The sequence below is a fragment of the Pongo abelii genome, chromosome 9 (genome assembly GCF_028885655.2).
Source record: "Pongo abelii isolate AG06213 chromosome 9, NHGRI_mPonAbe1-v2.0_pri, whole genome shotgun sequence".
Taxonomy (NCBI): Eukaryota; Metazoa; Chordata; class Mammalia; order Primates; family Hominidae; genus Pongo; species Pongo abelii.
The window spans coordinates 32,713,843-32,726,430 of record NC_071994.2 but is presented as its reverse complement, the minus strand read 5'-3'; the positions used below and the strand labels follow the sequence as shown (position 1 = coordinate 32,726,430).

Below are 12,588 nucleotides of genomic sequence, written 5' to 3'. Positions count from 1 at the left end.
GAGCGGCTTTGTGTGCGGCCTCGGCCCCTGGAGGGGAGCCAGAGCCCTGCGGAGGCTCCCTCCTCATCCGCAAGCTCTTTCCACAGCCCCAGAGCTGGGAGGAAAATGGCTGCTCCTGGTGCCATGGCAGGCCTCCAGGGGCCGCTTTTCCGGGGGTCCCATCCTTAGGACGGGAGGAGGGCGGCAGAGCGGAGGCCGCCCAGACGAGGGAGGCCGACGTCATCCCCTCCTCACCCGCCCCTCTCCTGCTCCCCTCTCTCAGGAGGCTCCACGGCCCAGAGTCTTCCCACAGGGACTTCTCTTTGGATGGAACGTGGTCCCCATCTGCCTTCTCCGGAGGAATCTCTGCTCATCCTCACTCCCCCTCGCAGAGGGTCTCCTCCTCCTCACTGAGTGCCCCTCAGACGTCCTCCTCATCCCCCCGCGTCCAGACCTAGAGCTTTTGCTCGCCCTGAACCAGGAGTGCTTGGAGCCTGGCCTAGCCCACCACAGGCCTACTTGAGTGAGTGTGACTGACTGACCAGGTGACTGACAGTCACTCTCTCCACTTTACACGTGAGGAGACTGCCGTTCCGGGGACTGACGGGACCCCTGTAAGGTCACACGGCCTGTCAGTAAACGAGTTAGGCCCCGCCAACTCTTCTTGGTTGTGGGCATTTTCCCTCTTACCATGCCCCACTCTTCTTGGTTGAGGAGGACCAAGTTGGGCACACATCTCAAGACTGACTAAAGCAAGATTTGGATGAAGGTAGATATGTGTAATTGTAATGATAAATAATGGATAAGCAGAGCCTGACTAGAAAAAATAAAAAATACAATCTAGCTTTGAAGAATCAGAAAGAGGATGGAGAGACTGAAGATGATAGTGTTTAGAACCTTAATGAAGACATGAAGAAGACCCTTTTGCTACTTGGAAGACACGAACTCAGGACAATAAAATAAGGGGTTATATACCCGCAGAATATATTATTTTTAATGGGTTGTGTTGTCTGGAAATGTGAAGTGATTTTCTCAATGCTTCTATCATTTATAAAATAATCTCAACATTTTGGGAAAGTTGAGCCATGAGGCCCTTCTGCCTATGTCGACCAGTAGAGGCCCATCCTGGGCCTGGTAGGCTTGATCTGAATGCCCGTAAGTCACTATTATTAAGCAGCAGGCTCTGCCAGCTCCTTTGAAGTCTGAAGTGGGTCAGAACACTTGTTTCAGGGCCAGCTGCATTGGAAGGAAGAATTGAACTAGAAGGAGTTTTCAGAAATTCTAGGGGAATTTTCACAAGTGATGCTATAACCTGAGATGCATTTAAATTCAGAAGGAGGACTTTAGCTTTCAGAACTGGGTGGATGCACCAGATGCCCACAGGGTCAGCAGATAATGTCTATGCCTGAAGTGGCCCCATGTGGAGACAGTGGGGATTGGAAAGTTCATGCCAAAGTGCATGGCTACCCGACCCCTTGCCTTGTGGAAAGGTAGGCCTTGTGTTGCCAGGACGAGATTGCTAACTGAAATCTCCTGATTTCTATTTTCAAGCGTGGCAACTGGCTTGGTTTTTACAAAACACCACGGGAAGCCCAGTCAAAATGTCTTCATGGGCTGGATCACTCCTGGCCATCACTTTGTGGTGAAGAATCTCACAGGCTTTTGGCCACTTGTCTCCTTCAAGATTATTGTTTGGATTGGGCATGCTAAGACTCTGAAGGATTCTTTTATGGTTGAATAATATTTTCTTCAAGTTAAAACTTATCTGGAAAAAAGCAACCCTGTTTTGCTGGGAGTGGAGGTGAAGGTATTAGCTCCAGGAGGCTCCTTGAAAATCACTGTTCTCAAACTTGAAACCAGGATTCCTATATTTTGAATTCCCCTTCAAATTTGAAAGGGCACATGGTCTCTCACACTTAGTGGTCCTGCCTCCTCGGACTTGTCTGCAAAATAAAAATAATAGGACCTACTTATCTGGGCTATTAAAAGGATTATGTAAATTAATACATGGAAAGTACTTAGAACAGGGCCAGGCATATGGCAAGTGCTCATTAAATATCATCCACTTATACTTGTCAATATTAGGGTTACCTCCTGGGCTTCCCATGTCACCCACTTTAATTACATTCCTTCAAACACTTCTAATTTTTTTTTTAAATGTGTAAGCCAGCTGCTTTGTCCCTTTCTAGACCTTCGGTTTATTTTCTTCATAAAAAAATAGGAGTTATATTAGAAACCAAGCTTAGAAACCAAACCTAGCTAATTTGTCTTTGCATTGCCAGCCTGAGTTAGGTCCCTTAATGCTGCCATCTTTGGTTTAAAAGCTGGGGACACAGGCGAGTCTGTGTGACTTTGTAAAATTCTTAATCATCAGGACACACACAAGACTAAAGCTTCTGAAACTGAGCAGAGGACAGGGTGATGGTGGTGGTGCTGTATCCCCAGGGTGCACAGAGCAGGTAATTGAAAGTCACGTAATATTCATTATGCATCTTCAAGAGAAAGATCAGAGGGTGGGTCCATTAATCCCCCACCTCCTTCTTTGTTATAGATAACTGATGTCTTCTCAATCTTATGCAGTGTTCTTAAAAAATCATTTCCAGGTCGAGTGCAGTGGCTCATACCTGTAATCCCAGAACTTTGGGAGGCTGAGGCAGGTGTATCACCTGAGGTCAGGAGTTCAAGACCAGCCTGGCCAACAAGATGAAACCCCGTCTCTACTAATAATACAAAAATTAGCCGGGCGTGGTGGTGCACGCCTGTAATCCCAGCTACTTGAGAGGCTGAGGCAGGAGAATTGCTTGAACCCAGGAGGTGGAGGTTGCAGTGAGCCGAGATGGCGCCATTGCACTCCAGCCTGGGTGATAAGACAGAAACTCCGTTTCCAAAAAAAAAAAAAAAAAAAAAAAAAAAATCATTTCCAGACAAGTCCTTTGGCCGTCTCTTCCAAATGGATTGTTGTCCCTAAGCCCTTCCTATATAAAGATCCTGGAACCCACACTGTTCATTTTCTTGGAGCCTCACTCAAAGCAAAAATTTTGAGGGAAAATTTTAATTTTTGGTTTGTTTGGTTTTTTTGAGACAGGGTCTCACTCTGTCATCCAGGCTGGAGTGCAGTTGCTCGAACATGGCTCACTGCAGGCTCACCCTCTTGGGCTCAAGCAATCCTCCCGCCTCAGCCTCTTGAGTAGCTGGGACCACAGGTGTACAACACCATGCACGGCTAATTTTTTAATTTTGTAGAAACAGGGTCTCACCATTTTGCTCAGGCTGGTTGGTCTTGAACTCCTGGGCTCAGGCAATCCTCCTGCTTCAGCCTCCCAAATTGTTGGGATTTCAGGCATGAGCCACTGTGCCTGGCCTGATTTTTGTATTACAACAAAATAGATATGGAGCAGAATGCAAAATTTGCAGGTTCTAAAAGAAGTTTGAGCTTAGAGCTTTCAGTTATGTTCCTCTGGAGCGGAACTTGATCTTTCTCCTCTGCTGATTGGGGAGCAGTGATAAGAAAGTTTGTGAAGCTAGATGAACCTGTCAGCTACAGGAATTCTGTACAAGAATCCAATTCTTGTTCCCAGCCTCCATTCTAGGACTCTGCCAATGAGCCTATTGGAGTGGAAGGGACCTTCCAATGGAAGTCATAGGGTTGGGTGTGGCAACTGAGCCTGGGCTGTGGAGATGGACCTTCCTGATTTGAAATCTTGGCTCTTCAATGGATTAGCTGTGCAACTCTAACAAACTGTCCTAACCTCTCTGGACCCCAACTTCCTTCACTGGTAAAATAAAAATAACAATAGTACCTATATCTTAGGAGGTTTGTTGTGAAAAGGAAATGATGCAGGTAAAGAACTTAGCCCAGTATCTGAATGACAGTAAGTTTTCAGTATAAGTCACCTGTTATTGGTTATTATTTTGGGAATACATTTGTTCTCAGGGAAACGGGGCCTTCCTCAATCTAGCTGAGGAACAACTACAGTAAAGCAAGCTCAGGGCTTGGCTGGGACAAGACAGACAGTCTGGGTCAGAGGAGGCCCGAGTTAGACGAACTTGGACCATAATTAGCATGATTTACTAGCATAGGGAGTTGGGAAAGTGTTTTGCCCGGGGCAGCACTGAAGAGAGGTGGTGAATGAACTGGATAGCAGGGGCACCATCAATTGCAGCTTTGTCACCGAAAGGAAGGACTTTACGAGGGAAAACCTGAAATGATAAATGGCTTTCAAGTTTCCTCCCAGAGCCAGTCCAGCTCCATTCGATACCCCTTCCTGGCTTTCCAGCATAGCCTGTGGAAAGATTTAGACCATGAGATGGAAAAGTAAAGTCCAGTGCAGCATAGGAAACTGGATAGAGAAAACAGGAGAAGGGCTGGCTGCAAAGTAGCCATGGCCTTGGGGGCGTGGAGTTAGGAAGGGGCCAAGAGAGCCAAGCCCTGAGCAGTGCTAGGGCCATGGCCACCCGGAAGGCTCAGGTGCATGTCCACTGGGCTAGAGGTGGCCAACAGTGAGTCCTCCTGAGGTGTGGGCGCTGCCACAGGGCTCACCTCAGACTTTCAGATGATTTTCTATTTGTTGATCTGGTTTTGACTTAGAAGTTCTTAGATTCTTTCCTTTGTATCTGCTCTCAAACTTCTGTACATAAAACATGAATCTTGCTTAGGAAAGCCCATGTGGGGATCCAAATGCTTCTTTCTCTGACCAGTGGGTTTTGCACTTTTTTTTCTTACAAAAAGTGCTTTCTTCGAATAAAATCTCACATTGTGCAATAATATTATAGCTAACATATTTATTGAGCACTTAGTATGTGCCTGTCATCATGCTAAATGCTTTGTGCTTTCTCATGTTGTCCTCAACGCAATGCTATGAAGTCCTCTGTCATGTTACCCATTTTACAAAGGGAGAAAGTAAGGCTCACGGGTGTGACCCTTTTCAAGCTCATGTAACCCGTAAGTGGCAGAGCTAGGAGTGGGTTATCTGGGTGTATTCTGGCTCCTGCAGCCCAGCCTCGCTGTGCTCTACTGTCTTCAGAATTAAAGTGGAGAAGCATGCTTAGGGATGGAGGTGGACAGAGAAGGACTGAAGCCCCATCTTCTCAACTGTCACTTCCACTCCCTTCTCTGGTGGTCCCTGAGGAACCTCTGGGAAACCCCTAAAGCCTCTCGGGAACCTCAGTTTAGAAACCTCTGCAGCTGACAAAGTATAAGCAAGATTCCAAAGCAAAGGAGGCACTGCATGTGTGCGTGGCACATTGGCTGTTAGGGGAGGGGTGTGGGTCTGTGGAGGTTAAGGAAAGAACTCCAGAAAGAAAGTAGTGGCAAGGCCAGGGTACTCAATGACTACTGGAGGGTTGGCTACTGGAACTCGACTGGAGAAACCATCTTTTAAAAATATCATATGCATGTGAACTACATGCAGCCTTCCCCCCACCAACCCTTCCGCCCACTTGGATACATTTTCCAGTAGTCATCATTCTTTACTTTGAAAAAGCCATAGGCAAGGCAGGGTGAGTTCATGAAATTCTAGAGTATTTTGCAATCTGTGACTGTCCACCCTCCTGCCTGCAGTGCAGCCAAGCAGAAGTCCTGCTTCAAAGAGCAGTTCAGAATCCTTTGTGGTTACCACACCAGGGCACAGATTCAGCGATACTCTGCTCAAGCCATTTGAAGAGTTTTTGAGAACAGCTGGTTTTCCTAAATAGGCTGAGTATTCCACCCTTCCCTCTCCCAGACATCATTTGTCTAGAAGGCACATCATTTTTTTTCTCCTTTTCCTTCCCTTCCCTCAGGTCTCAAATATCTAAGCTGTTAAAAATTCTGAACTGGGAAGCTTGAGATGGAATTTTGTTGTTATTTTTGTTCAATATGGACAATGAAGAGAGGAGAGAGAAGGCTGTTTTTCCACCCAACAGAGAGTGGTGAGGAGTTCTTGGCTAGGGTGAGCACTTCCCAAGTGCCAGGCATGTGACTAAACACTTTGTACACAAAATCTCATTCAATCTCCCCAACTCTAGGAGGCAGAGGAAAGCATATCTCAAAAAACTGGCTGCAGGTCACATGGCTGGTAAGTGGCAGTGCCTGCCCATGAACCTGGGTGAACAGGAAGCTGCCACTGCGACAATCTTTAGGGGGGCCCAGAATTCCAGATAGTATTTCCTGGGAGGTGGGTAAGGACCTCAGGAGAGGTGTCTCAGAGACTGCTGGCCATGGAGCAGGGAAAGTTGGCTGAGCAGTGCCCAGAGGCAAAGCTGGCTGTCTGCTGATCCAGCCCTGGCAGAGGGGGCTTTTGCAGAAACTCCAAATGGATGCACCTCTCTGGGTGGCAACGTCCTTGTTGATAAAAGACAGAAGGCCCCTCCTGCTAATCCTCCCACCTGTGGAGGAGAACGGGGGCTACAAGGCTCACCCAGTGCCCAGGCAGCTCCAAGACAGGTGTTTACTCCAGGTGAACATTTCGCACCCAACTTCGACCTTTTGGAGGTCAGTGATACTCAGCTTCCCCTGAAATCCCGAGGGCAGGTGGCTACTCGAAAGCCTGGCTCCATCCCTCAGGGAGCCTTAGGAACCTGGGCCAGTCTCAAAGGATATTTTATTTTCACTGGCCGCATGCCTTGATGGGAATTTCTGTTTTCTCAATGGGTGGTGGGAAGAGAAGGCTGTGTCTTCGATATTGCCTGATGCAGGAATCACAGAAGCTTCTGGAAGGGATCCTAGCAATCACCTGGTCTAACCTTTCATGACGCTGATGGAAATGCAGAAGCCTCTGGCTGGAGAGCTGTGTCTGAATGTCTAAGACTTGGTTGGATTTAAGGAACTCTGGCAATGCCACTGGTGATCACTTCTTTTAACTTCATTCTTTAAAATTGTGGTAAAACATACATAATATATCACTTAACCATTTTAACTTTTCTTAAGGGTACAGTTCAGTGGCATTAAGTACATTCACATTGTTGCACAGTCATCAGTGCTATTCACTTCCAGAATTTGTTCATTATCCCAAACTGAAACTAATCCTTTTTTTTTTTTTTTTGACCCAGAGTCTCCCCCTGTTGCTCAGGCTGGAGTGCAGTGGCACACTCACAGCTCACTGCAGCTTCAACCTTCTGAGCTCAAGGGATCCTCCTGTCTCAGCCTCCCGAGTAGCTGGGACTACAGGTGCTTGCCACCATGCCCAGCTAATTTTTGTATTTTTTTCGTAGAGACATGGTTTCTCTATGTTGCCCAGGCCGGTCTTAAACTCCTGACCTCAGGTGATCTGCCTGCCTTGGCCTCTCAAAGTGCTGGGATTACAGGCAGAAGCCACCATGCCTGCTCGCCAACCTTTTTTTTTTTTTTATCTCTCTGTCGCTCAGGCTGGAGTGCAGTGGCATGATTGCAGCTCACTACAGCCTTGGCCTTCCGGGCTCAAGGGATCCTCCTGCCTCAGCCTCCCAAGTAGCTAGGACTACAGGCATGTGCCACCATACCAGGCCAATGTTTAAACAATTTTTTGTAGATACAAGGTCTCACTATGTTGCCCAGGCTGGTCTCCAGTTCTTAGGCTCAAGTGATAATCCTGCCTCGGCCTTCCAAAGTGCTAGGATTACAGGTGTAAGCCACCACGTCCAGCTAATCCTTCAATTTTTTAAACAGTTATGTGTGCTTACCAGGTACCAGACTGTGTCCTAAACACTTCCCATATGATAACTCATTTCATTAGCATAACAACTCTACAAGGTAGCATTGTGGTCATTCCTATTTCACAGATGAGAAACTAACTAGGACATGAGAGGTTAAGATGACACAGCTAGTGTCAAAGCCAGACTTCCCATTTGGGACACACCAGGTCTTCATGACACAGAGCTGCTGCTTCACTGCCCAGGCCATTGCCTGGGGCAGCTGGTTGTAGCCCGCCCCTCCCGCTGCCACCCCAACTACTTCCCAGCAGAATAGGCAGAAAGATGGGGCTCCCACGATGGCAGGTCTGGGTTAAGTGAGGCCTGGCCTTATGCATAGGTAGAGAGAGAGCCTGGAGCTGGGCCCCACCACTGTGGGACACATAGGGAGGGCACGGCAACCTGAAAGTTTTCATTTTCTCCTTCGGATTTAACTTGTTAACCAAATTTCAAGGGAAGGAGACACAGTACATTTCTCATGTCTTTCTGGGAAACAAGGTGCTTCTTAGGCCTAAAGGAGAATTGTACGATGTATCTGTTTGATTCAAGTCCAAATGCAATGATCTAGACCTTACAGATGAAGGTGAGAGATTTCACATATGCGTGTGTGTGCGCGCACGCGTGTGTGTATGTGTGTGTCCATGTGGGGTGGGGGCAGGTGTGGGATTGCATTATGTAGGTAAGTGCCTCAAGTCTGTGAGTGTGGCCTAGCCCCTGGCCGCAGAGGCAGGGGCTTCTGGTAGTGGACTTTTTGCAGCCCCTGGAGGCACGGCCTCTCTTGCACACTGCCTGCCTCCGGACACTGAGTCTGGACTCCTACATGGGGTTAACACTCAGTGAGGACTGACAGCTTGATTGGCACTTGCACGACCGCTGAGCAGCGTGTGCTCCTGTTGTGCCAGCAGTCAGCCAGGTGTGCTGTGATGTGCGGTCACCCAAGCACCTCAGTGACAGAGGCCCTCAGAGGGTTTCTGGGGGCAAAGCTCGGCTGGCCTCCCTCCAGCATGGGATTTTCTGAAGGTCCCATGCTGCCTTCTCAGGTGGAGAAATCCAGGCTGAGAAAGAGGAGGAAGGGTGGGGAGGGAGGCCTGAGGAACAGCGAGGGGCTCATATTTACTGAACACTTGTTTTGTGCCAGGCTACATATTTACACCCTTTGGCTCCCTTAGTCCTTATAGTAGCTCTCATCACCCCTGGTTTAGGGAAAAAGAAATAGAAGCTCAGAGAATAATGATATATTAATATCAATAATCACAGTGTGATATCAATTATAAGATGGGTCAACTTGCATGGAGCTTAACTGTGAGGCCCAGGGCAGGTCACTTATCCTCTCTGTGTCTCAGTTTCTTCATTTGTAAGATGGGGATAATAATTGTTCATCTCATAGGGCTTTGGCAAGGATGAGATGGTGCTTGGCACATGGTTTGGTACACAGCTTGTGTTCAGTAAATGTTGGCTAAAACCACCATGATCAAGCAAACACAGCATACCAGGTCCTGGGCTAAGGGCTTTCTTTCTACTACATTGTTTAAATATCATAATAACTCCAAGAGACGTACATTTTACTTGGTAGCAAAATGAGGCTCAGAGAGGTTAGCTGAGCCTCGCACGGCCTCGAGGCCACAGAAGTAGGGAGTTTGGGGGTGAGGGTTCCAGCACCTTTTATCTGCAAGAGGTTGCCCTTCCTTCCATCCAGGAGCCCTCCAGCCCTCTGCCCTGAACTCTGGTGTTCCTAGGCCCCAGCACAGCTTTGTCTTCCGCCTGTGGCCAGCACCACCTCCTGCCCTACCCCATCCTGGCTGCGCTCAGATGGGCTCCTTCAAACGTACGCACCTGTCTGATGCTCAAAGGCAGGGTAGTACTCTTCATTGCTGAACAGATCAGTCCACGACATCAGAGGATCGCAGAAGGATGCATTAGGCAGGAAGGTGCTGTGTGTCACCGAGTCCAACATTACCCTGCAACAGCGGGAGAGGTCGTGAGAAGGCTGGGGTGAGGTACTCCTGAAGCCACACTGTGCAGGAGCCCCTAGCAGGGTGATACTTGGTTTTTAAAAATGATAACAAACACGTCACTCACTAGGAGCAGGCACCCCCTGTCACCTATGAGTGACATTATTCCATCCTTGCCACATCCTGTCTATCCCCATTTTAGATGAGAAAACTGAGGCAAAAGGGTTGAGGCAATTGCCTAAGTGATATAACTAGAAAGTGGCAAAGAGGGGACTGGAGCATGGAGGCACCGGTTATGCAATATTACCTCTTTATTTGTGTTTCCTGTTTGCTCACATCTGACCCCTGAACTCTGACTTACGATGTTCAATAATATGCTTCTAGAAACAGAGTGAGATGAAGCCATAAGAAAGAACAAGATCATGCCCTGTGCAGCAACACAGATGCAGCTGGAGGCTATTATCCCAAGCAAATTAAGTCAGGAACAGAAAACCGTATACCTCATCTTCTCACTTAGAAGGGGGCACTAAACGTGGAGTACTCCTGGACATGAAGATGGGAACAATAGACACTGGGGACTACCAGAGGGAGGAGGCAGGGAAGGGGGCCAAGGTTGAAAAACTAACTACTGGATACTACGCTTAGTACCTGTGTGATAAGATCAATAGCACCTGAAACCTCAGCATTATGCAATACACACAGGTAACAAACCTGCACACATACCCCCTGAATCTAAACTGAAAGTTGAAATAATAAAAATAAAATAAAATTGATTTTTTTAAAAAGATGTAATCCTGCTCTGTCACCCAGGCTGGAGTGTAGTGGTGTGATCTCAGCTCACTGCAACCTCTGCCTCCTGGGTTCAAGTGATCCTCCCACCTCCACCTCCCAAGTAGCTGGGACTACAAGTGTGTACCACCAAACCTGGCTAATTTTTGTATTTTTAGTAAAGATGGAGTTTCACCATGTTGGCCAGGCTGGTCTCGAACTCCTGACCTCAAGTGATCTCCCCTTGTTGGCCTCCCAAAGTCCTGGGATTACAGGCGTGAGCCACAGAAACTGGCCGAATAAAATAAATAAATAAAAATAAGATAAGAATTACTGTGTATGATCAATCCATAATTCTGAAATCTGAAAACTCTGAAAACTGAAAGGAAGTGTGCGTGTATGTGTGTGTGTGTTCGCTGCAATCTTATTTTCTAGCACAAAACAGTCCTGAATTGATGTTATATAGTTTTATACACTGTTTTATACATACATACACATACCTACAACATATATGTTATACAGTTTTATAATTATCGTTACAGTTTTATTTATTGCACTGAGTGAATATTCTTATGACGCAGTGCAGAAATATTAATGTTTTGAGCAACCCTAGACCCAGAGGGGTAATCTGTACTCCACTGTATATGTACTATCTTGCCTTCCTAAATCTGTGAAGAATTCAGAATTCTGCAGCATGTGTGGCCCAAGGTTTTCGAGACGAGTGTGGACCTGTGGTAATTGCAACAAGCACTTCACTTTGGGCTTCATGCTAAGTACTTTAGTACTTTAGCTTCATTCTTCCTGGTCTACTCAGAACAACCACTCTGAGATAGGTACTGGCAGCAGTTCCATTTCATAGATGAGGGATGGAGGCTCTGAGATTCCGGGTAACACATGCAAAGCCAGCGAAGCTGGGTGGCAGCTCAGGTGTGTCTGTTTAAAAAGCCCATTCTAATTGCTGTGCTCCAGTCCCCATACACTTTGGCGGCGGCAAGGAGCTTTGGGGCAGGGTGTGTGGTTGAGGCTGGAAGGAAGGCAGAAAAGAACAGGCCTAGGGCCCCTGCTTGCACACATTCTTGCCTGTGCCAGTCTCAACTTTGCTGCTTCCCATATTCCCACATGCCACTCTCTGCTGAATCCCATCTCCCCACAATTCAGAAAAAATAATAATCCATGTTTGGTGAATTAAAACAATCTGTTCACCCGAACTCTTTTTTCTGATTCTTGAAATGACATAGAGTGGTTCTTTCCTCATTTTGCAAAGGGAACATAGCTGCTCAAGATCACACCACTGGTAAGTGTCTTGGGATATTAAACACATGAAATTTTAAGATTGGCAGGAGCGAATCTTTATCTAGTCCAGTGTTTCCTAAATTTCAGTCATTTGCCTACGACTGTGATAATTTCCCTCAATCCCTATACTATGAGCACTATTATTTACTTAAAATGCTTAAAAAAATCATCAACTCCCTTTTTGTTTTAACATAAATATGCTAATTAAAAGGAAAACTTTATATCAGCAGTATAAATGGAAAGTCAGGATTTTTTAAACATACATAAAAATAAATATTTAAGCATTTGAATAAAAATGGTTCATGCGCCACCTAAATCAGGGGTTAGCAAACTACATCCTACAGGCAAAATGCAGTCCCTCACCTATTTTTGTAAAGCCTGCAGTTAAAAATAATTTTACTGCTGGGCGCAGTGGTTTACGCCTGTAATCCCAGCACTTTGGGAGGCTGAGGCGGGTGGATCACCTGAGGTCAGGAGTTCAAGACCAGCCTGGCCAACATGGTGAAACCCCGTCTCTACTAAAAATACAAACATTAGCTGGGTGTGTTGGTGCATGCCTGCAATCCCAGCTCCTCGGGAGAGTGAGACAGGAGAATCGCTTGAACCCAGGAGGCAGAGGTTGCAGTGAGCCAAGATTGTGCCACTGCACTCCAGCCTGGGCGACAGAGCAAGACTACGTCTCACAAAAAAATAAAAAATAAACAAAACTTTACATTTTTAAGTGGTTATATTTTAAGTGGTTATATAAATATTTACATCATATCCTTGATTTTGCCTTTTGGCCTGCTAATCCTAAAATACCTGACCCTTTAAGAAAAAGTTTGCAACCCCTAACCAGATTCATCTGACATATTGCCAGTTGATGTAAGTACCACATGTTGGAAAATACTGAGTTAGTCCAATTTCCCTCCTCGCCTCCACCATTTTACAGTTGAGGAAGTTGAGACTC

General features: G+C 46.6%; 1 protein-coding gene across 3 annotated transcripts in view; it reads right to left on the bottom strand.

Moving 5' to 3' along the window:
- The window catches only part of ELF5 (E74 like ETS transcription factor 5), a 33,115-nt gene that overhangs the window by 17,715 nt on the left and 2,812 nt on the right, over window positions 1-12,588 (bottom strand). For 2 of the 3 annotated variants that reach the window (XM_002821893.3, XM_009246483.3), the window contains exon 2: window positions 9,460-9,584. In XM_002821893.3, the coding sequence (XP_002821939.2) occupies window positions 9,460-9,584 (125 nt within the window). Of the gene's footprint in view, window positions 1-9,459; window positions 9,585-12,588 lie in introns of those variants that run through there. The other variant, XM_009246485.3, reaches the window with a different exon arrangement.